Source organism: Anopheles ziemanni, chromosome 3 (genome assembly GCF_943734765.1).
Source record: "Anopheles ziemanni chromosome 3, idAnoZiCoDA_A2_x.2, whole genome shotgun sequence".
NCBI lineage: Eukaryota > Metazoa > Arthropoda > Insecta > Diptera > Culicidae > Anopheles > Anopheles ziemanni.
Window position 1 is genome coordinate 47,311,538 of NC_080706.1, and position 24,449 is coordinate 47,335,986.

General features: G+C 45.0%; 5 protein-coding genes across 5 annotated transcripts; 4 read left to right on the forward strand and 1 right to left on the reverse strand.

Moving 5' to 3' along the window:
- The first annotated feature begins 4,937 nt into the window (after positions 1-4,937).
- On the forward strand, positions 4,938-17,761 carry LOC131287989 (uncharacterized). The gene is made up of 9 exons (XM_058317084.1): positions 4,938-5,373; positions 7,650-7,703; positions 10,253-12,964; positions 13,114-13,304; positions 13,385-14,062; positions 14,180-14,473; positions 15,577-15,927; positions 16,064-16,852; positions 16,942-17,761. Exons 1-9 carry the CDS (start codon positions 5,218-5,220, stop codon positions 17,387-17,389), a joined length of 5,673 nt encoding a protein of 1,890 aa, XP_058173067.1. The 5' UTR covers positions 4,938-5,217; the 3' UTR covers positions 17,390-17,761.
- A 493-nt stretch (positions 17,762-18,254) lies between these two features.
- LOC131288401 (cystatin-like protein) lies at positions 18,255-18,644 on the forward strand. Its single transcript, XM_058317533.1, has one exon. The coding sequence runs from the start codon at positions 18,260-18,262 to the stop codon at positions 18,554-18,556; it is 297 nt and encodes a 98-aa protein (XP_058173516.1). The 5' UTR covers positions 18,255-18,259; the 3' UTR covers positions 18,557-18,644.
- Positions 18,645-19,364: 720 nt separating this feature from the next.
- LOC131288237 (tetratricopeptide repeat protein 30 homolog) lies at positions 19,365-21,459 on the reverse strand. The gene is made up of 3 exons (XM_058317352.1): positions 21,400-21,459; positions 20,616-21,330; positions 19,365-20,554 (listed from the first exon to the last, which is right to left on the reverse strand). Exons 1-3 carry the CDS (start codon positions 21,457-21,459, stop codon positions 19,365-19,367), a joined length of 1,965 nt encoding a protein of 654 aa, XP_058173335.1.
- Positions 21,460-21,895: 436 nt separating this feature from the next.
- On the forward strand, positions 21,896-23,078 carry LOC131286828 (single-strand selective monofunctional uracil DNA glycosylase). Its single transcript, XM_058315830.1, has 3 exons — positions 21,896-22,312; positions 22,412-22,675; positions 22,752-23,078. The coding sequence occupies exons 1-3, from the start codon at positions 21,896-21,898 to the stop codon at positions 23,016-23,018; spliced, it is 948 nt and encodes a 315-aa protein (XP_058171813.1). The 3' UTR covers positions 23,019-23,078.
- Positions 23,056-23,709, forward strand: LOC131286829 (tRNA-specific adenosine deaminase 2). Its single transcript, XM_058315831.1, has one exon. The coding sequence runs from the start codon at positions 23,128-23,130 to the stop codon at positions 23,635-23,637; it is 510 nt and encodes a 169-aa protein (XP_058171814.1). The 5' UTR covers positions 23,056-23,127; the 3' UTR covers positions 23,638-23,709.
- Positions 23,710-24,449: the final 740 nt, after the last annotated feature.

Sequence of the window (24,449 nt, forward strand, 5' to 3'; positions counted from 1 at the left end):
CGCCGAAACTTTTCTCACATCTCTCAATCCAGTGCGCACCGGTAAGGAAAAAGTAAAAGCGGAGAGGTTGGAAAACTTTTCCCCCAAAATCACTTGTTCGGCGATAATGAAAAAAATGAACGAGGTTTTGTTTTACACTTCTCGCCACACTTTCCCTCCGCTGGCATCCGTGCAAAGCGTGGGGAAAAAAAGCAATCCACACATCAAATACCACAAATCCGCACACTGGTCACTTTTCCTTTTTGGACGGATCGCAAAAATGTTGGACGAACCATTCAAGCGTCGATCGACGTGCCGAAACTAACACCCTACGTCATCTAAACAACTTCTTTCATTTTTTTTTTTTTCACTGTGAAAATAAACACTTGTCATTTATCCGGTTATTTGAGATGTGCGAATCCGTGGTACGTGATCGCAAAGAAGTCGGGGAAGCACGGAACACCCCTAAACTCGACGACGGATACCGAGCAGAACATGGAACATAATCCCGCGTGTTGGCCGACCGTTGAGCTCGTTACAGAACAATTTTGTGACCGCGTGCGATATTCTCTGGGTGCTGGACAAAAATTTGAAACGTTAACTCGATGGCACCTTCAATCATGTGGGAACAACCGTTTCACTGTTCACAAGTCAGTCCCCAATCTTCTATCGAGTGGCTAACACTGGACCGCGTTCGATGGCTGCCGCTACCTCAAGCGAAATAACAACGGCATTCCACCGCGCGAAGACGAAGCGCACGAACCAACGACAAGTTCGATCCGATCTTGGACCTCCGACCGTACGGTTTGGCGTTTGCAATCAAACTGAAGCACGCTTTCGGGCGGGCGGCTCCATCAAGTGTGTTTGTTTCGCCCCCCCGGTTCCGGCGAACGCGTGCTCATTTGCGCGCGTCGTCCGTTCCATCAACCCGATGCGTTACGACGTAGCGCGTAACGCTGCATGCATGTCGTGCTACAGCCGGTAAGCGTTACTTAGAATGGTTCAATTTTAAATTTAAACCCCAAATCCATTTAAATGGATATAAAATGAGCTATTCTGGATCGAGTATATACACATATTTGTTTAAATGCCAATACAGTTTTTACAATTTAAATTAATAAGATTGTTTTTCAATTACGTATAAAATACTCATTTTCCCTGAGATTTCATGAAGCCACTGATCAGATATCTGAATCGGTTTTTTTTCAATTAGGCTATGCAAAACAATTTTCTCATTTGGAATATAACTTTATTTATTAACTAAATCCTCCACTAGATCATCTGATGGACCAGACGCGGTCCCACGTGATACATTGTCGATCTGTTTTTTTTTCATTTGTGAGGAATTTCTAAGCTTAACAGCTTTATGGTAAATTGGAACTCGGAAGCTAAGCTCAAAAGATTAACTTTTGTGTAAATTAAAAATAAGTACAAATTGTGAGTCGACATGTTACAAAAATTATATTTTCTGTATTAGAGCTTGTGCATTCTCAAACGTGATTACTCAAATCGTTGCAAAATTTGTTGCACACAGAAACGGTCGAAAGCATGAGATCAATTTCAAGACTCATAAGAGAAAGTTGTAGCATATTATTGCTCTAGCAAGTTGGTTAGTTCAAAAATATATATAATACGCTTGTTTAATCCAAAAATGTTTGTCTAATGAAAAACCAACATAATCAGCAAAAGCAAAATCTATTCTAATATAAATAAAACACAATGATGCTTAAAGACATGTCAAGGCTGTGAAAAAAAAAAGTTGCTAACGATAGGTCAGCATGCCTACAAGTTTTACGTCAATCAGATGATCATTTTGATTGCTTTCATTACTTTTCACCGAGTTTCACGCATAAGTTCTTCTGACAACATTTTCGAAGTATCCAAAGATGCAAAAAGTATGAAAAAATATCAATCACCCACTGGGTTGCTGCGTTCATATTTACATTGCATTTATTTGATGAGTAACTTTATCACTGCTGAGCAATTTCATGTTCTGCTTCGATGCAAACCAAGGCTTTTCGCTTTGCTGGCGACCGGTCATCATCCTAGGAAAACCACGACCTAGTTTAATGTTCAGTCGAATATTCATAAATTCACCACTGCTGCAGCCATCGAGCGGTTTGCAAAACTTTTTCTCGGCCGTATCATGTAAGCTTCGGTTTGTTCGTTGGTAGATATTTCATATTTTCTATTGACACCCAACCACGCAGTCCTTCGCCGTAGGGGACCGTTGTGCTGACGTCATTGAAACCTTTGAAGAAATTCAGAAGCTGCTTGATGGCAAAAGGGTAACAAAGCATAACAAAAACGATCGAGATGGGCCCGAATAAAAAAAGGTGTTTTGTTACACCTGACTGTGAAAAAGGCCCAATGATGTATAAAAAGTAATCAATCATTGCTGTCTCCGATGCATGTTAACACCTGCGAACTCCACGTGTCCAAAGTTGTATGTTTACGTGATGAATTAATTAAATTATTTCTTTTTATTTGCCCAAAGCTTGTTCGTGCTTTTTACACTATGGGAAATGTTTGTGTTGGTTCGATTTGAAAGTTGTTAAGCAGTTATTGTTTGATATTTTGGAGTTTAAGAGGCCTACCGAACAAAACTTAAATTACATCCAAACTGATTTTAGGTCATTGGATGACCGTTGTAGAAGTAATTCAATATGTGAAACCATCTATCAAAAAAACTGCTTGTATCAATAATTTTTCACGTTGCGCTCCCTATGGGCAGAACGGACGATGATATGATATCGAATGAATGAAAGCTACAGTGTGCATTATCCGCCGGTCAGCATCCCACATGCTGTTTCGTCTTTTTCGTCAATAATGCCGAATGCTAGCGAAAATGTCATCGATGTGAAATGGCACCCCAAACCATGTTCTCCTCCTTTCGCATCGCGATATCTGAAGAAACTGAGCAAAATAAAATAAATACACAGTTTGATTGCTACCCCTTTCTGAAACGTAGAGTTGGGTAGGTTAAGATTTGCCATATTTTCTCCTCGAGCTTTCATTATTACTTTTGCTTTTATCTCTCATCGACAATGGGTAGGCAATAAAAGCTCAATCATTTATTTCGATACGTATCGGACCAACAATCTTCAAGCTACGGACGGTTGCATTACAATTTGCCACATGAAACCTTCGTCAATCAATTGGAGTGTCGGTTTTCACAGCCTTTGTTCTAAAGCTATGCTGCTGTGATATGATAAACGATTGCAGCAAAAAATGAAAAAAATATCTTCAAATCATCGTGAGAGTTCTCCGCAACAGTGCTGTGTGAAGTTTTTTTTTTAAACTCTGGCCCTGACAACCTGAATGGTTTGGTAAAGTGCAACCCTTTTTTAGTATAAATCCAAATTTTTTCTCTAGACTAATGTTCGTGTTCATGTGCATGTGTTTTTAAACGCATCTACATATTTTTCATTTAGCTTTCCTTTTGGAATCTTTCACTGGGATCATCATTTGCATTCCAGACGAATAATCCAACCTTAATAATAAATCACCACCAGCTCGACATATTCTACGCCATCCGGGCAAAATCTCCATCAACGAACTTAATTCACGATAATTAACCAAATTTATCCATGCATTCAACAGAAGGTGTTTTTTGCGCCGTACAACAATATTCTGGACGTTTACAGACAAACTCTTTCCTTGCAACTCATCCATCAATGTCATATCCATGCGAAGACGATACAGCAAGAAGAAAGTGCACTTTTCCCCTGAATCCAACGTGTTTTTTTTTATTTGCAAACCACAATTTTATAGCGATACAAATCACTGCTTATTCTTATTCAAATCTATGTTTTTTTTGGGTGAAGAGTGTCTTCAAACATAAAACAAAAATTTCTCATGATACTCTGTGATATCGAAAAATACGGCAGCAAAAATTATGATACTCTTTGCGGCATCGAATATTTGAAGGAAAATGAACAAAATAGGGCTTGTTTCATGGAGATCAAATAGTTGGTTCACTAGAAGCTGGAAGAGTTTGAAAATTGTAGAGTGACTGCAGTTTGCGTCACTAAACTAAATATGTTAAAGCAATTAATTGTAAAATTGAGTTTTAAAAGAAAAATTAAGCCTGTAAGGATCATACACTCCATTAGTAGGAGCTAATTTCCTATAAATCCTAATCTTGAGATTTTTTTTCCAACGTGATCCTAATTCTTGTTTCAATTTCAATTTCAAATGAAACTAGCTTGAAAAAACGTTTAACCTTTTGCGTGAAGCCAACCTTGCAGTAACGCTACAGTATAAACGAAGCCGGGGGTTTTGACTAGTGGTGGGCACTCCGGAGCGCACTAACGCTCCGGAGCCGGGTCCAAACTAATGGTACCGGAGCCGGCTCCGGCATTTGCCCAGAATCGGCTCCCAACTAACGGTTCCGAACTAACGGCTCCGAACTAACGGCTCCGAACTAACGGCTCCGAAGCCGGCTCCGAAGTACCGGTGCAAATCTTAAGCAGCCCGTAGACGTCACGTATTAGTCTGTGCAGATCTTTGACGTCTACAGCTTTCCTTTGTTCTCTCGTCGCCATCGTCTATCATCAACATCCCACCAGATATCCCGAATATTTGCGATATCTGGAGGGATGTCGGAAAGAACAAAGGAAAAGCTGTAGACGTCAAACATTTGTACAGATTAATATGTAGGTCTATGGCCAGCTTTACGGGACCCTCTTTTATTTATTTTTCGGTCGCATAATCGCGCAATGAAATAGATTTGTTTCTTTGTTCCCACCCGCTTCCGGAGCCGTTAGTTCAGAGCCGGTGGTTCGGAGCCGTTAGTTCGGAGCCGGCTCCCAAATTTACTGGAGTTCGTCGGAACAGGCTCCGGTTGCGGAGTCGATTTTCTCATCACTAGTTTTGACACAACCTTTGACGACTGTTTTGCAAACACCTCTCATTCCTTTTCAGCTGCTCGGGCGAGAAGGACGCTAAAGCGAACGTTACTGTGTAATTACGCTGGCTTCTTGATAAGTTTGTTTATAGTTTAATCTTGTTTGGTGGTGTAGGATTCAGCTGTGTTCGTGTGGCGCAGCAGATAATTGACGGCGGTCGCGATTGGCGTTTCTCGCGGAAACTAAAATTGCCATCGTTCGCGATTACCACGTTCGTGGCAACTGGAGAAGTGTTATAAAATAAAAGAACACAACTAACGAATGAAATAATCAACTATCCATTGGTGTAGCGATATCGAATTGCGCGTCCCAGAAAACATCGTACGAGATGTTTTTGTGGAGAATGCGTTCTCTGCTGCTGCTGCTGTCGCTGCTGGTGGCCGTGACGACGGTGGTGCGTTCGGAGGAACAACCAAATCCTGCCGTCGAGAATGAGCAGCAAGTGACCACAGGCGGTTCGACTGGGGCCGACGAAGAAGTACAGGTAGGCCCCAATATGTTTAGAAGACTTTGCTTCTCTTCTTTGTCATTCTGCAGCCGTTAAAGTAAAACCTGCGATCGCAAACCAATGGCGGATAAATCACGAAACAAGGAACGATGACATCATCAGAGCAGCCCGAAATATGTTTTCTTTGTTCGCAAAACATCTGGGGCTCGCGATCATAAGTGATCTTTTGTGAAAGGCACGAAGTTTGCGACTTTTCATTTTTGCGCAGCGCATTGGACGGCGTACGGTGCTCCGTTTCCTTCCAGGACCAAAATGGAGCCAATAGACAGCGTGTTGCGTTATGTAAACATTTGCCACTGCTGTGCCGATCATTTCATGATCAAGTCGAATACGTTACGACCACATACAGGGAAGAAATGTTTCCCATTTCAGAGTGGAAAAAAAGAAAAAAGCGATTACAGCGGGAATGGAATGGAGTGTGTTGGCTGTGGATGAATATTGGCCGCGAATCATCCGGGCAGGATTTGCCTTATCAAACTCCGACGAATGAAACCGGCTTTCTAGTGTCATATGTTCGATCGGATGTATGCTTTTGCTAGCTGAAACGATGCTGGCAGACAGCAAATTTATGTTGGAACTACTAAGACAGCAGGTATATTTCAAGCTACTTACAAATTGTGGAAGTTTTTAATATTCTATGTATGTTTGTTCACATACCTTACGAAGCAGTTCGCCTCAAATATCCAATTTTGTAATGTAAAAAATATTTTTTTTAATGTAAAAAAGCTCCACAAAATTCAACCTCCTTGTTGACAAATTTATTTCCAAACTTGCTGTATTCAAGTGGTGCTACCTGTTTGACCACCGGTTGTCGCAATGATCAGATATGTTCAGCAATCAATAAAAAATCCAAACTATGTATAGGACAGGTTTTACCCAGCTTGTGATTCGATGCAAATTTCTGCGTGCTGTTCCTTGTTTCTCTTCAACTACATTGTTCATGCTAACCGGCAACCGGTTTTGTAACCTGATAGAACCTAGCCATGTCCTTCGGTTATCCGATCGCTAGGTGTAATTTACGGCTGCAAATGAATCTTCTATGCAATACAACATCTTTGTTTTCCTGAAAACAACTTACATTAACTTTTTAGTTGATTTAATATTTATAATTGTCTGTAGATCTTCCAGATTCATGTTATACCATAGTTTAAAATGTAATCAAAACTTCTCTAAGGTTGTTGTTCACTTCACCTTTTCTTTCCTATTGATCTTATCCACCTTCCGCCGGCACTTTCTTGCTTACGCGCTAATAACAGGCTGTGGCCGCTAGTAGTGGACCAATATTGATCATACGCTTCGAGTCGAGTGTCTAACGTATTCGGACAAAGAATACCGTAACAAAGATTCGGCTTGACTCTTATGAAAGATGACCGGTATGGAAAGCCGGTATAGTTGCGTTGCTTGTCGCCTCTTTTCGCAGGAAAAACAACCAATTACATTGAGTCACTTATCCGTGCCTTCACCCACAACGAGTCCGGTAACGACCTTCTTTGTGTCGATTTTTATCGTTCAATTGACGTTTGCTGCAAATAAACTTGACCACAAAAACGGTGCCAATGGTATTTGGTCAGAGAACACAAATTTACACCATACGCCGTCGACAGGGGAGTGTGACTCAAAGAGAATCTTTTGATGGCAGCATCTCCGGTTATCTCGGGAGCTGTTGTTCCGCTCGCGACCAAAACATCATCATTCGGACGCTAAACCACTACTATACACAGTAGGATCGCGCTTTAAACATATGGTTGATGTTCGAGTAGCTGGAGATGAATAGCGAATAAAGCGGTTATGTTTTTTTCTTTTGCGATAGTGGCAAGGGAAACATGTGGCAGGAATAAAAAACAGATTTCATCACAGCCGCTTAAGCTAATGCTTCTGAGAAGAGCGAGATTGTTTCACCGTTTTTCAAAACATAACTCGTCTGCTGAGGAAGTGGCCTAGTTTGTCTCATGCACATAGAACACTTGTCCGCATGAGAGGAATGTCTTTGATTTCTGCTCATAGCCCGACCCATCGACTATTGGACATAGCGAAACTGATGGATCGGTATACCAATATACGCAATGGCTCTGCTACCAGCCAAGAAAACTGCTATACAAACATAATTATGCAGCTCTCCTGGAAAATAAAACTAAACCGACCAAAACATTAGTTAAATACATCATTGAGCGCTTATTGATTCAATTTCCCATACAAGGCTCAATACAAGACCCATTTGTAATTGATTTCGATGTTTTCCTACTTCACCCTAGAACCGATTGGCAACAGGGCTACGCTTGGAACATGAGCTGGTCAAAGAACAAGCCGTAAGTGTCGCGCGAAGAAGTTGTAAACATACTTCACATTGCCGGTTTATCACCGCATGCAGAATGCGACCGATAAGATGGGATATAACCAGTTTTCACAGCGATCGTCTTGTCCTGCTAAGGATATTAGGCAGTAACCCCAAACAGAGAATGACGTCAATTCGTTCGGTGTAGAATTTATGTTCGTTTTGTCCTTCGAATACCCTAATGCTGCATGGCATGCTGTACCTGGATTCATGGGGGGGTTTTTTCATCCAAACCGGTTCCTATTGAATGTCGAACTCCCGAGAATTTTTGAGTTATTCGAAAACATTTTTTATAAATACAACGTTAACACAGCCTGGGGAAATAATAAAATGCAGATATCTTAAGCCTTATTTAGGGTATGGTTCATTTATACTTAGCAACAGAAAAATTTCAATTTCATGCTCACCTCTTCATCAAACCACGTCATTGCCTTGCGTTTATATATCCTCTTGTATTACGGTAAAGACATGGATAAGGTGTAGTTCGCCTATAAAGATTCCGCCGACTTCGGAATTACGAAGACTATTTCTATAATCTTACTTACAAACCTAGACGCTAGTGCTGTAGAACAACAAAATATATTTATGACTTCTTTGCATGCGAGGACTAAAAAGACATGTAGCACTACATGCAATCAATCTGGTTTTTCTATACTACTATCAAAAGGGTTTCTATCAAAAGTAACCGTTAGATAGAAAGCTAGTAGAATTTATTCTTGTTCCAAGAACTGTTCATACTGGTTCACGCCAACGGATGTAAACGTTTCCCAACTCTGGTCCCAGGTCACCTTAGCGGCAGGCTCAAAAATCAACGAGCCCGATAACAATGGAAAGGATGTTTTCAACAAAAAGCTGTTATACAGAAAACCCGCCGAAGATACAGATGTTAAGTTAATCGGAAACGAACCGAACGGTCTGCTTATTGGAGGAAAACCACGTGAAAAGCGTGATGATGGCGGAGGACACCACGATGCTGGAGGACACCACGATTCTGGAGGACATCACGATGTCGGAGGACATCACGATGTCGGTGGACATCACGATGTCGGTGGGCACCACCACGATGTCGGACCTATACACATTGACGTTCCACACCACGACGTTGGGATTCATCACGTTCATCATGATGTAGGAGGACATCACGTAGGACACCACGATGTGGGCCCCCATTTTGTACCCCATGATGTTGGAGGACACGTGGGAGGACACGATGGAGGAGGGTACTATGCTAGTAGCTCGCCCTACCGTCGAGGGTACTACGGAGGGAATTACTACTATCCCTCCTATTCGCGGTGGGGAGGTTACTATAATCCCTACAGAAGAGGAGGCTATTATGGCTATTATTCGGCACCCTACAGTTATTACCCGCAGTATAGAGGAAAACGTAGTGCACCTTCCGAGGTGGGTAGTACATCGCCGTCGAATTTATTTTTTCGACGCAAGCGAATGGACATAGACATGGTTCAATGAGGCTTGCAACATTATTGGTATGAAAGCTCTTTGTTGCTACTTTTTTGCAAACAAGGCTCAGGGCTGTGATAAAAGAAATAGAAATGGTACGAAGAACAGTTGATAAAATACATCTCGTACTGGAAGCTCGGTTGATAAAAGTTAAAGTGTTTCGTACGGTTGATTGTGCTTCCGGAAACAATAACAACTTAGTCATGGCACGTGTTTAGATATTGTTGAAATATTTCTGCAAAGGGGAGGGCGTTTTCATTACTCGGAAAAACTAGATTGCAAGCTAGGTTGCACCATAAGTGGAATGGAATTATTTGTTTACTTGGGCGAACCAGCGTTTGTTTTATCTTCGTCGATCGTTGTATTATTGCATGTTGGTGACCTACATTACATTATTATGTGACAAATAGTCGAAACATAAGCACAAACTGAACAGCGAGGCAATGTTAATATACAGTCTGGGGAACACGTAACCTTATTCTAACCGCTAAATATGATTTTCATAAATGACTTGGGCTATGCAAGTAAAGCGGCAATAGTCGGGTCTATTGCAACAAATAGTGCATTACGCGAAATTTTGCTCTCCTCTTCTGGCAATATCATCTATATCACGCTTTTCGGCTTTACCCTGCTCATGGACGTTGTAATAAGGTGTGTTCGTATCATTGTATGAGTAGAATTGTGTGGGATGAATGTGCTAACAAAATAATACCACGGGCGAAATTACGCACCACATCAGAAACCCACTGTGCACGTGGCGACTATGCGCAAAAGCATCATACACTCGGCTGACTTATTGCCGGTGGTTGGACACGGATGACAAACAACCGACACCACACCAATCACCATCGTCCTCATCATCATCATCGTCACTAGCAGTATCGGTTGAAACGGGTTCTATCGAAGGTGAAACTAAGATTTGCTAGGTATGAGAAGCCTACGATCCTCACGCGAAACCTCTCTAACCAACTCTTCGTGACTGAACATCGTGAAACAATATGATTCAAAGCGGAACCTGTTAAATGGACCCAAACGTTTCCCTCCCCCATCCCGTTTCGTTAGGATGCCCCGTCGACGGTAAATGGAAGCAGTGAGGGTGGTATCGTGGCCATCCACGTCGACGCCGTCGGCGGCAAGGAGCAGTTGCGGCCAACATTGCGAGGATTGTCCTACCTGGCGACAAAGTTCCTGCCCCGCGAGTATAAATTCGTCGAAATTCTGTCGGCGACCCGCGAGGTCGTCGCCGGTGTGCGGTACGAGCTGATCGTCGGCACCGAAGAGGAAGCCAATGCGCAGGCAAAGCATCTTTGTCGCTTGGTGATCCTCGAAAAGCCCTGGATAACGACGGAGTACGGTGAAAAGTATCGTACGCTTGAGTACACCAACTGCACCACGAATGGGGACAATACGGTACCTGCGGTGGAGGTGGTCACCCAGCTCAATCCAGCATTCGATGCAAACCTTCGTGCCACCGAGGACATTACGCCCCAACGGGAGGCAGAGCTGGAGCAACAGATCATCGTCGAGAAGGTGGAAGTGCTCGAAATGACGTCGCCATCGGCTGATTTGGAAGCGACATCTCAAATTCCCACTGTGGTCACAACGGAGAGCGAAGGTTTAAGTGACGCAGCCAAGGCCGCCATAGACGATCTGTTTAGCTTTGTGGCTGCCCCACAGACACAGCAAGCTGGTGTTGCGCCGCAGACGAATCGGGCGGAAGTGATCGAAGAAACGATCGTACCGATTCGAATTACACCCGAACGGTCTGAGGCAACCGCTAGTACGACGACGACGACAACAACGTTGGCACCGTTAGACCAACAGGTCCAGTCCACCTTCGACGAGGTGTTTAAGACTCATCAGGAGATTCAGAAAGCACTCGACGAGGTGATCGTCAACGGTGGTGGTCGCGATGCGCAGATAAAGTACCGGCCGGTGTTTGATTCACTGCTGCAGAAGGTGAAGGCCAGCATCGATAACTATTACCGCACGACCAACGGTGGCGACGCGAACGTCGATACGGCCGCATTCGTTGTGCGGGACAATGCTGGCTTCCAGCGAAGGTCGACAACGGTACGTCCTCGGCCCAGCAGCGAACAATCGTCCGCGGAAAGTGACGAGGGCAATCTTCAGCAAAAATCGAAACCACAGCAGCACGGACAACAGCCAGCATCGCCAGAGGTGAATCTACGGCCCCCGAAGGTCGATGCACCGACGGCCACGTTTGCCGTCGAATCGGATGAGGAAGAGGATGGTCAGCAGATACTCACCAAGGAGCAGCTGATTCGCGATCTCAACGAGGATGATGGACTGCTGCAGCGCGTGAAGAAACGATCGATCTATTCCTCGTCCGAGGAATCATTCGGTGGTATCTTTACTCCACTGAAGGCTGCTATCCATCGCGCGAGGAGATATCCGTATGGTGACCATTCGGTGTCCTTATCATCAGGATCCAACGAGGACCGACGTAAGCGGCCGGGAAATTACCGTGGGAAACGCGATGTAACGGAGCAGGCGAAACAGACGGATGCAACAAACCCAAAACTTGCGACTGATAACGAAAATGTGCATGCTCCATCAACTGCACCACCATCTCTCGAAGTCGTTGTTCCGTCAGAAAAGACGGTTGAAGTAAAGGATGTTTCCGCAGCAACCACCACTGCAACACCAACAAACACAAAGTCAAAAGAAACGGCTGCAGAACAACACAGCCTTCATTCCTCTAGTGCCGCGTCGCTCGATAAATCCACCGAAGAGGAAGCTGAAAAGCTGACAAAAGAAGAACTAGCCAAGCAGCTAAACGCCGACGAAGGACATCAAAGGGATAAGCGTGACTTTTCTGGCGGGTTCTCGGGCGGAGGATTCTCCGGTGGAGGCTTTGGCGGTTTCTCCGGTGGAAGCTTCGGCGGAGGTTCGTACAGCGGTGGTGGTTACTATGGCGGCGGTTACTACGGTGGTGGTTACTATGGTGGCGGTTACTACGGCGGTGGCTACTACAATCCCTATCGCAGGCGAGGTGGTTACGGTTACCGACGGCCCTACGGTGGATATTACGGTGGATACTATCGTGGCAAGCGTAGCGTTCCTGCGGACGAGCTGCCAGCGGATGTTGAGAATGAATCTGAAGCAGTGCCAACTGTTCCGAATGGTGAAGCTTCACCCACACTGAAATCGGCCATACCTCAAGCGCCGGTCATCGAGGGTGTCACAATGACTTTCGGAGACTCGGATGAAGACGGTTCTGTGCCAACCCTGACGAAGGAACAAATCACCGAGCAATTAAATGCTGACGATGGTCTGCGTCGTGACAAACGTGGTTACTCTTCGTCATTCGATGACTCGTCTGGAGGCCATCGTGGTGGATATTACGGCGGTGGAGGCTACTACGGTGGTGGCTACTATCAGCATCCCTCGTACTACAATCGTCCTCCACCTTACTACTACGGACACTATCGGGGGAAGCGAAGCAGTACGAATTCGGAAGCCGGTTCGTCAGTGATCGATCTGAACGATCCCGTTCAAGAGTCTACGATCAAAGCGATCGCACGGGATGCCATCGAGCGGCTGGACCAGATGGATGCGGACGCCTACCAGCGGATGTTGCTGGAGGTACTGGAGGCAAAAAAGGTTTCCGAGAGAGCCGACAAAAAGCGTTCCACGTATGTGCTGACGTTGCTGACGGCCAACTCACACTGTGCCGAAGGGGAGAGCAAAGATTCGAAGTCTTGCCGGGATTTACTGATGGCGGACACTACCAAACAGTGTACCCTGGAGGTAAATTGTGGGCATTGCGCGACAGCCTCAAAGTGACACAAACTCCAAATTGAAGCTCGAACAGTTTTTATTATTTATTGCGTTGTTTATAACTGTGCGTATAATAGGCTTTTAAAACATCGTTTATGTATTTTTTTTTGTCGTTTTAGGTACATGTGATTAAATCAAATGATGATGACTCTCAACAGGTACAAGTAACTAAATCTAAATGTCAAAAACAGCAATCTCCCCGGCAATTAGGTGGATTCGTCGGTGGAGCAACACCCGTCGATCTTTCGGAACCGGAACACGCCGAACGCATTCGTGTTGGTTTGGTCGGGTACGAGAATGGGAAGCACAGGTTGGTTCGGAATTCAACCATTATGTTTTTTCAAGTGTTTGTACGTCCTTTTCATTTTTGTTTGGATTTTGGTTTTCCAGCAACTTTGAAATTCTGCAAGGAACGGTCCAGATCGTTGCCGGAACTATCTATCGCTACACGATTGCGCTGAAGAGCAGCAAGGAAAAGGAGTACGGAACGTGTGATGTTGAAGTATTCACGCCACTGCCGTCCGCAGCCGATCAGCAACCGGAATACAAATTCGACTGCCAGCAGGATGCTGAGCATCATCATCGAGGCCGTCGCGAGGAACCGGTCCCACCCAAGAAGGTTCACAAGTTGCGCAAGACTGGTGGTGCGCACGAGCTAACGCCGGAAGAGTACGGCAAGGAGGAGCATCAGACGCGCATTCGTACCGGCTTGCAACAGCTTTCAGCGCTGGCGAACTCCAACGGTGTCGAGCGGAAGGTAAAAATTGTCAGCGCTAGTCAGCAGCTCGTCGCTGGCAAATCGTACACCTACCGGCTCACCTTCCCGGACGACGAAGAGAAGCGCGTCTGCAAGCTGACCGTTTGGGAGAAACCCTGGCTGAAGGAGAAGGCACCGGAGGAAGCGTTCAAGGCGACGTTCGACTGTGGTGAGACCGGCGGTGTTAAGCGAACGAAGCGTAGCTTCTGTGCCGGATGCCCGTCTACCTTGCCGACCGAAGAGTATGGCAACAGTGAGCATCAGGAGCGTATCAACAAGATTCTGTCATTCCATGGTGTCGCACGGGAAAGGTAGGGTGAATTAAATCTTCTCTATCTTTTAAACTGTATAATTCTTTTTCATTTATAGTTTTGCTCTTTTAGAATTAGAATGGTTTATTATTTATAACATTTGTTTATCCCCATTAGCTCGCTGAAGGTCATCAATGCCACCAGCCAGGTGGTTGCCGGTATGAAGTACACCTACTTCGTCGAACACAGCCAAGGTGTCTGCAAGCTGTCCTCCTGGGAGCGCGCCTGGTTGGCCGAAACGGACCCCAACGAAGCGTACAAGTACAGCTACGAGTGTACCGCCAAGTCTCGCAAACGTCGCTTGGTTCCGGGTGGCATCCGATCGCTATCAAAGGACGAGCTGACCGATACCGAGCACGTGCAGCGCGTCGATAAGATTCTGGTGTCATACGGAGGTGCGAAGGGATCATCGTAAGTATCGCCGATCGAAGATACGATCGATGCCTCAATGGTCACTACCCGACGTATGTGCACCTTCCCTATTACACGCTAGTTTTTCGCACGTTCCAATTAAGTGCATGATCGACGCCATTCGGTGTTTCGTGATGTGGTTAAGCTGAACTTGAATAGTTTTCTATTTTGAAAGCTTGAATGTCAAGCAAAGGAGTTTACGAATTGATCCATTCCGACCTACGATCCCTAGTCCAAATTCTGTAAAAGTATTATAATCCATGGAGTATGTCAAACAAGATTTTACGTCTTGGACGTCAAGTATATAAGCACCGTTTTGGAGAAAACAACAATTAACACAATTCCGTTAAACTTACACTTTTTAACACAACAATCCAACATTATGGTGCTCATACCATGTTTAACAATAACACTTACACCTAATATTCGGGACTCTCTGAAACCTCTGGTGGTGGTAAAACAACAACAAAAAATGTATAAATATAAAACACATAATATTCAAATCTTCATGTTTGCAGTCGATGTATATATTTATTTATCACACCAAACACAAGTCATAGAAAGGGCAATATTGGCAGACCACTTGAACCTATAGGATGTTTTTTTATTTAAGAAAGAACAATGTACATATGAGCACACATGAACACACAAGAGCACACACACATACACATACACATCATCTATATTTCAGAATTGTCGTGAATCGAAGAATTTTGAAAATTTCAGTCACTCAACTGGGCCAACTTGCTTGTGTATATTGAACATAACTGTAATTTCTTGCCAAAGAATGTACTTTTTGTGTTGACATTGTGTATCTTTTTGCTCGTAACACGGAATAATGTTTTGGGTTTTGATTTTACATGTTTGTTGTTTTGTTCTGTTAAACAATATACTTTGGGACAAAATTGTTGACCGTTGATGAACATTATGCCACCACCAAAACAGAGTTTGATTGCAGCTATCAGCATGTACCTGGACACATTGAGTTTGACTTTGTACGTTTACCTTCAACACTGCCTTTGCGAGCGAGCATGCCTTTGTGTGCGTCCAGCCCCTCCCTTCCCAACCTCCCAACCAGATTTAATCACATCTTCCTCCACTAGTAGTGCCCGGATCTTGGGAGGTACTGTGCAAATTGTATCCGGAAAGCTCTACAAGTACGCGGTCGAGTTCGACCTGACCGAGGGTGAAAGCGGCAGCAGCAGCAAGGTGTGCAAGTTGTCCTCCTGGGAGCGGCCCTGGCTCGAGAAGACAGACCCGACGGAAGCTTTCAAGTACACCGTGGCCTGCCCGGACGAGCAACGGTCGGTAGCAAATGCACGTAAGCGGCGTCACGCCAAAAAGGTTGGCAGCTCGAACGAGCTAACGGCGGAGGAGCTGAAAGATAGCTCGCACGTCGAGCGCATCAAAGCCGGCATGGTGACGTACAACGCGGAACGGTCCAAAGCTTACAGGTAGGTTAAAGCCAATAGTGAATTGTATCTAAACTAAACCAAAAATGTGACAGAGAGACAGAGTTAGATGACATGTGAAATGGTTCAATATGTACCATTCAAAAACTGATAAAATTCCTTTCTCCCTTTTCCACAGCGAGTTTGAGATTCTGGCCGGTTCAACGCAGCAGGTGGTCGGATCACTATACAAGTACACCTTCCGTGTGACCAGCGAACCGGACATTGTGTGCAAGATTTCCATCTGGGAACGCGTTTGGCTGGAATCGCAGGAACAACGCAAGTACAACGTCAAGTGCACCGGAGACGACGATACGGAGCAGCAGCCGGACGCTAAACCCCAGCAGGAATCATCGGCTTCGACGGTGGCGACAACTGTCCACCGTAGATCGGTACGATCATTGAAGATCGACGACGACGAACACGTGCGCCAGCAGTTCGAAAAGTTTAAGATTCGCCACCAACGCCAGTACGCCAGTTCGATGGAGCACGAGATGCGCTTCAACATTTTCCGCAACAATCTGTTCAAAATCAACCAGCTGCAACAGTTCGAGCGAGGCACGGCAAAGTACGGCGTGACAAAGTTTGCCGACATGACTTCGGCCGAATACCGTGCGCACACGGGGCTGGTCGTACCGAAGCATCATCAGCACGGCAACCACATTCGCAACCCGGTCGCACGGGACGAGGATGTTGCCGGAATGGGCGACCTGCCAGAATCGTTCGATTGGCGCGATCATGGGGCCGTGACCGATGTTAAAGATCAGGGTAGCTGTGGATCCTGCTGGGCGTTCAGTGCGATCGCAAACATCGAAGGACAACATCAGATCAAGACGGGCAAGCTGGAGTCGTACTCGGAACAGGAGCTGCTCGACTGTGACAAGGTGGATAATGGGTGCGGTGGAGGCTACATGGACGATGCTTTCAAGTGAGTGACGCTAGTCCCGTGCTGTATCTTTTCACTGTTAGATCATCCTTTGATTAATCGGTTTTTCTCGGTTATTTCTTTCCTTTTAGAGCTATCGAGACTATTGGTGGCCTCGAGCTGGAGAGCGACTATCCGTACCGGGCGAAGAAGGAAAAGTCTTGCCAGTTCAACAAGACCCTAAGCCACGTCCAGGTCAAGGGTGCGGTCGATATGCCGAAGAATGAAACGTTCATTGCACAGTACCTGGTCAAGAATGGACCGATCGCGATCGGTTTGAATGCGAACGCGATGCAGTTCTATCGTGGTGGTATCTCGCATCCATGGCATCCACTGTGCAGCCACAAGTCGATCGATCACGGTGTGCTGATCGTCGGCTACGGCGTCAAGGAGTACCCGATGTTCAACAAAACGCTCCCGTACTGGATCATCAAGAACTCTTGGGGACCGAAATGGGGCGAGCAAGGCTACTATCGTATCTTCCGCGGCGATAACTCGTGCGGTGTGAGCGAGATGGCCTCGTCGGCAATAGTCGCATAAACCGTTTGCAGTGCGTTGATAAACTTTCGTATACAATTTTTATACTCGTTTTTCAAACTCTCATGTACACCTATATACATTATATATATATATACACTGCAGCTTCGGTTATCCGGGCATTCGACCATCCGGTTAACGTGTTTTCCGTGCATCACGTAGAAAACTGGCAATTTTACGAAAGCAGATAACTAATGACCCAAATAATACGGAATTTGCAACGTTGTTATTGGCTTAGTTTGAACCCTGGTAGTTTTATTTGTTAAAACCTTCATTACGTAACACTCGATTTCCCATTTTTGTCATCAGAAACACGAGACCGAGACCCGGTATAATGGAAACTGCAATGTATCACATTTTAAGATATTTTTAGCGTGCAGTTGAAAGTAATAAAAAAAATAATCGAGAATGTATCCCTGTTGCTTTGTACTATTTTTTAAGGAAGTTTAGAATATTTCCGGCAATCAGTTTACAATCCTTAATAAATAAAATGATTAAAATTTCCGTGACTTGAGCGTTAAGAAAAAATTTTGATTTTGAGAAACATAATTCATCACTTTACTCCATCATTTTTTTCTAAGAAATTTGGTGCAATCAGCTTTAGTTGTTTGAATAAAATCGACTGAAAACTAAAAGGTTAATAAACAATTTGCTAATTTTGACCATTAATTTCGGCTTATAACCCATGGTGTTTGAAGGTACTTTCTAGTAACCTTGGTCATAAGGTAAATATTTAGCTTTGCAAAGTCATGTCAAACTGTCAACAATAAATTAATTTTATCGTTTACTAAGCATTACAAACTTAGCATTCCAAAGTGTTGTTTGAAGATCAGTACTGTAGGTTACGATTGCTCAAGGTTCCATCTACTCAAAATGTCTGAAAAGCCCGTGCTTTGTGGAGGGGTTGCCGAGGACTCGGACCACGACAGTGCGGAACACGCCGAACGTATCGTAGCTGCATTGGCCTCGACGGACGGGCATGCTGGAAAGACGTACAAGCTGCACCGTGTGACCAAGCAAGTCGTTGCAGGAATGTTGTTTACGTACATCATTTCGTTCGAAAATGATGAATCTGGCCAGCAGTACAAGATCACCGTTTGGGACCGACCGTGGCTGAAGGAGTCACAACCGGACGAAGCCCTGAAGATCACGTTCGAGAAGCATACATAGGCGGATGCTGCATCAGTGCTGAGCTGATTATATGAGTCACATCATGAGTCATATTTGTTCAACAATCGGTGATTATGGGGAAGGCGATGCCGTTTCTTTGTTCTTCAAAAAGAAATTTTTTGTTGTATGATTTGTTTAGTTCTACATTGTTTTATCATTTAATAACAAACATATTTCACGTTTTACTTGTTTGGTTAGGCTTTGTTACACGAATCTCAATAAAATCGATTTAACCATTTTTTTTTATTTTAATAGTTATCGCCCTCACTGCACATAGAGCAAACATTAGTTTTCAGTTCATGACAAACATATTTCCCAAAAACAAATATGGAATTCAAAACAAATTCAAACAAAGATGCTGTTTTGCGCCCAAAAGATAAGACATGAAAAAATCTGTTGTGTAATGCTTGTGAGTGAAGAGAACAAGAATCAGTAAATGCTACTATTATTATATTATCTTAAAATTGTTAAAAATATATACAATAAAATTGTGTGTGCTATCTCCCACTCCAATGAACCTCCTAATGCGTCCTCGTTAAAGGACCTAGCTGGCCCGACTAAAATAGACTCAAACCACACCAACGAGCAAGAGTTGGAAGCAGAAGATCCCTGTCAAGGACGGTTCCGGACAGCGTGATTTCCCACAACGAGAGCCCTGATAGCCTCGACGTGATCCAAACAGGATAAGGAGATATCAGTAAAAAAAAAAATTGTGTGTGCCGAAAACCTTATTTAAACGTTCTTAAACGTTGTCCCACACAAAAACATTGTTTTAAGTAAAGCACTTATAGTCTATTCACATCAGCGCCTACTTATACTCCATCAATTTCAGTAGCAAGCTCCTAAGCTTACGAGCTTCCAGCCCAATGGTCGGTGGCTGCTCTCCAGAATCTTCTAGTGGCCCAGTCAAAACGGACGGTATGGTCAACCCGTACGCCTCGCATGCCCTCAAAAAATTCAATGTTTCCTGCAGCGCGATCGATGGCAAGACAATCGTCTGCTTGGCCATCCCCGTGAGAAGTCCCAGCACGCACCGCTTCACGTGGATCCAGGTGTCCGCGCACAGCCGCGCTCCGGATCCTCCGTCAAGTGCGTGCGCAATCCGGGACAGCCCAAACTCGTAGTTATTCTTCGCACAGTAAAGCGTCCCAATGACCAGATTGACGATGCACAAATGCAAACATTGTCCATTCGCGTTTCCCTTGCGTTCCTCGGCTCGCTCCACTTTGCGCATCAGCTCCTCGGCTTCCTCATTCTGGGACGTCATGATGTACGCTACGCAAAGGTTCGCCAACACGGATGCAGGAATGGATAGAATATCGTCGTAATTTTGACGCACAATCGGCTCGTAGAAAGCGGCCGCCTCCTTGTACCGATCGCCGCGCATGAATAGGACATGGGCAGCGTGTAGGCGCCAGGAGGGCGTTTCGGAGCAAAACTCCGCACTGGCACGAAACTCTCGTTCTGCGCCCTGAAAATCGTCCATACGCCACGGAATCCAGGCACGGGCCATCGCCACCGGTAGGTAGCTTTCGAGTGCACCCTCGTACTCGCGGAGAGCCATACGTAGGGCGTTTTGGTCGGTAGCAGAACGACACTCCTGTACCTTTGCCGCAAGGGCTCGCAGCCTCCCCCCGATGCTGTTGGCCAACGTGCCCAGCTTTTGCTCCGCTTCTTCCGAAGTTGATTGTGCAGTTATAAGAGCGTCCAGAAGATCGTACAAGTACGGTGAGAGGTATTTGTACGTAAGGTGTGTGTGCTCGGCAAGAATATCTGCCGCAGTGTCGTACATTTCGTGCTTGCAGCAGAGCAGCAGAAGATTAGCGAACGTTTCCGGTGGACAGGTTGGTGGACCGAGCTCGAGTAAGAACGCCAACCGTCGCAAACCGGCACCTCCTCCGATGGGATCTGTAAGAGCCATATTATGCAACGTCACAGGGTCCAGTTCCGGTTCCGAGCGGGGTGGAAGATCCGTCAAAGCCTCACGAGCACCTTCAACTAAACGAAAATATGTTTTTATAAACAATGATTTGGTGGATCAAACATAAGTACGACTTACTATTCCCTTCCTGATACTCAATGGCTGCCTTCAGATTGAAGGCCTGTGCTAATCCCGATGCGGCCAGGGCCGGCGGATTACCAACGCTCCGGGCTCCTCCCTCAGTTTCCGCCTGAGCCCCAACACCCAACTCCGGATGGTTCCGGATGCCACGTTCCACAATCTCGGCAATATAGTTAAGCGCCTGTGAATTTTCCTTACGGCGGTAATGGCAAAGGGCCGCATTGTACGCCACGTGGGGATTGAACCCGCCCGCTTGTAACGCCGGCACGTAACGTTGCAGGGCGTCCTCGAACATATTCGCCTGGTAGAGCAGACAACCTTCGTCGTTCTTGATGCTTGCCTCCTGCCCATTTCCATCCTGACGCTGAAGCAACAACGACTGGGCGGTCGTATAGTCTTCGTTCCCGTAAGCGATTGCGGATTGCAGTTGCAAAACTTTTTCCTTAAGCTCCGGCGACTCCAAACCAGATGCTACTATTTTCTGTGCCTCCTCAAATAAACCCGCTTGAAAGAGGGACTGGGCGTAGTAAAGGCGGTACTCCTGCACATCCGGTACGATGTTTATCAGTTGTTCGTAGCAGTTGGCCGCCTCGATAAAATCCTGTATCTGGTAATAGCAATGGCCGAGTAAGGAGAGTCCTGCACGGGTCGTAGAAGATTCCGGAATCCCATTAAGCGTATTGATTGCATCCTGAAAACGTTCTTCCTTGATCTTTAGGGGAGATACGAAGATGCGTCTTTCTATTAATCACATTTGTACGAAAAGGATTGGTATGCTTACCATGGTATAAATCGTTTTTGTGTATTCTCCATCTCGAATGATCATGTTTTGCGAAAACATTTTCACCGAAGCAGTCTCCTTTTTATGGTCAAATGAAACGCATTGAAACCATGTTGTTTGGCACCACGTGTCCATGGTAACGGCTACTAACGAGCAGCGCACCGGGAACCTGTTGAATGGAAGGAAATGGAATATTTAAATATAGGTAGGGAATGGATTAATGATTTTTCATACGCCAATATTGTCAACATAAAAACTGACAAACACAAACAGTGTAAAACTTTTTGCAATTCAAAATTTAAATTCATGATAAGAATCCGTCAAATGGGATTCGAATCTTTAGAATCCGTCTAGGGATCGAATCTTCGAATCGTCCGAATCCCGATTCTGCCAACACTAGTCAACAGTCCCGAGGATGTAAACAAACTGAACGCTCGGCAGCAATTCTACCGAATTTTTGCGTTATCGTACGAAGTGTAAGTAAAATTCGCGAAATATGCTACGCAAAAAGTTGAAACTCGACACTGAAAGTTGCACCACGTCCCCGGCTTGTGCAGTAATGGATGAATTCGCACTGTCCCAATTTGCAAACAATCCGAAACAAAAACTAAAACACACAACGACCGTACCGGTGCCCTGTGTAGGCCCAATCATCAACATGCCTTCCATGAAGGAATCCTACGAAAAGGAGCAAAGCGGTATTCCATATTGGCGGCAGGTGTATCGTATCGAGCTGGATCTTTCGGCCGGCTTGCGCAAAATTGTCTTACCCTCCAACGTTGCCGCTTGCTACGATCCAATCGATTATGCGGCGGAAATTCACAGCGCCTACTTGGAGCGCTTTCTGGATGGTCCCAAGCCGGTGCTCTTTGTCGGCATGAATCCTGGGCCATGGGGAATGTGCCAAACCGGGGTGATTACCGGATAGGCTGCCATCATAAGCCATTCCATGTTTCCGTATTTTCGAGCCGTTCGCTTGACGTTTTGTTTTGTGCTGCTCTTTATTTTGCAGGTTCCATTCGGGTACGTTCCGGCCGTCCGGGACTGGATGGGCCTGCGGGGAACGGTGTCGAAACCAACACCAGAACTACCTGCCCGCCCAGTGGAAGGTTTATCGTGTACCCGCGAAGAACAGAGTGGCAAACGCTGGTGGGGACTTTTTCAAGAGTTGTGCGGTACGCCGGAAGCATTTTTCCGTTCCTGCTTTGTGTACAACCTTTGTCCGTTGGCATTTTTTCACGATTCAGGTCGGAATATTACGCCCAGCGAGCTCAAGGTTAGATTGACTTTTGTATATAAATTACTCTTAGTCAAAGAAAATCATCTACTTTCATTAAACTCCTTCTTTACAGGGCAAAGCGAAAGGAGAAATTCAAACAATTTCGGAGCAATATTTATCGATCGCCCTTACGGTGCTCAAACCTCAGATCATCATTTCAGTCGGTCGATACACAGAAGATCGAGTGAAATCTCTCATTAAACAACAGAAATTGAATCCTTCCATCGTAACGCACTGCATGCCTCATCCGAGCCCGCGAAGTTTGAACAACACGAACTGGAACGAGAAGGCTAAGGTTTGGCTCACCGATCACGGAATAATGCCTTACCTGACCGCTTAGACAGTCGTTTAAAATGATCTTTTCTTTTCGATTCTAAAGCACCTTGCGTTACAAATCGATTTTTTTATTATCTTCATTACTTAATCATTTTTAAGTGGAATCTAAAAAGATGGAAAGATTTATGGAAGATGCGCTGCAACAAGCTCGCATTGCGAATAACCTCAAAGAGGTGCCGGTAGGTTGTGTTTTTGTGTACGGCCCAGCGCACGAAATCATTGCCCAGGGATGTAATCTAGTGAACGAAACCAAAAATGCCACCCGGCATGTCGAATTTATCTGCATCGATCAGGCGCTCGAGTATGGGCGCCGGAAGGGAATTGTTCCTGCGAAGTCGATCTTCACCGACATTACCGTCGTGGTAACCGTCGAGCCTTGTATTATGTGTGCTGCAGCGCTACTCAATCTGGGTATACGGGAAATCATTTATGGATGCCGAAATGATCGCTTCGGAGGATGCACCGTGCTCGATGTACCCAAATTACTCCAGTCAACTGTTCCCATCCGTGGGGGTGTACGAGCGGAGGAAGCCATGGAACTGCTGAAAGAATTCTACAAAGGGGAAAATCCCTCCGCTCCCGTGCCAAAGCCAAGGGCCAAGAGTTTGGGCGCTAAAACGTGAAGTGATTTGAAATCAATATTATTTTTACTCATTTATACAACACATGGAATAAACGTAAATACACATCTACAAAACAAGATCATTACAGATTAAGATGACAAAAATTGGTGTAAGTTTTATTTTTCTTATATAACAGCTATCGACAAATTATACGAATTTCTTCCAGCTTTCCTGGCATTTAATGGAGGAATGTAGGAACCGATGTCAATCCAACCCAAAAGCAATACGAGCCATGGAAAGAATGAAGATTAGGAGAGGTTCTACTGCTATTGTCAGTACGCTTACTCATACGTATCGTCCAAGGCGGTGAACAGCCCGAACATCCGATGTGAGGCTTATTCAATAGCCGCTTCCCATCCAAGCATGCCATTCGCTCCACGTTTGTCACAAGCCGTCACATAGCCACCTGCGAGATGTAATTCACGTTTTTGTGTATCCATATTCTAATTCCAGTTTTGGAGTGTATCAACTCATATTGCTACGCAAATTTATGCGCCAATATTATTGAACTTCGTATTACAAAATATGCATTTGTACCATTGAGCTGTAAATAGCATAAGGTTATAAAAAAATTCCAAACGATTCTACTTTTATTTTCGAACATTTTATTTCGTATAGTTTCGGCAAACAACATAAACTTACAGCATTATTCTAACTAAATTACGCATTCGTGAGCACTACACCGGAGGAGACAAACTTGTTCATCAAATGTTAAGTGCCCGTAACGTCCACCATCGGTCTCTACCAAATACAAAGCCACCACTTCTCTACAGTCCTTTAATTACGACGCCAGAGTACAACGGGTCTTTTGC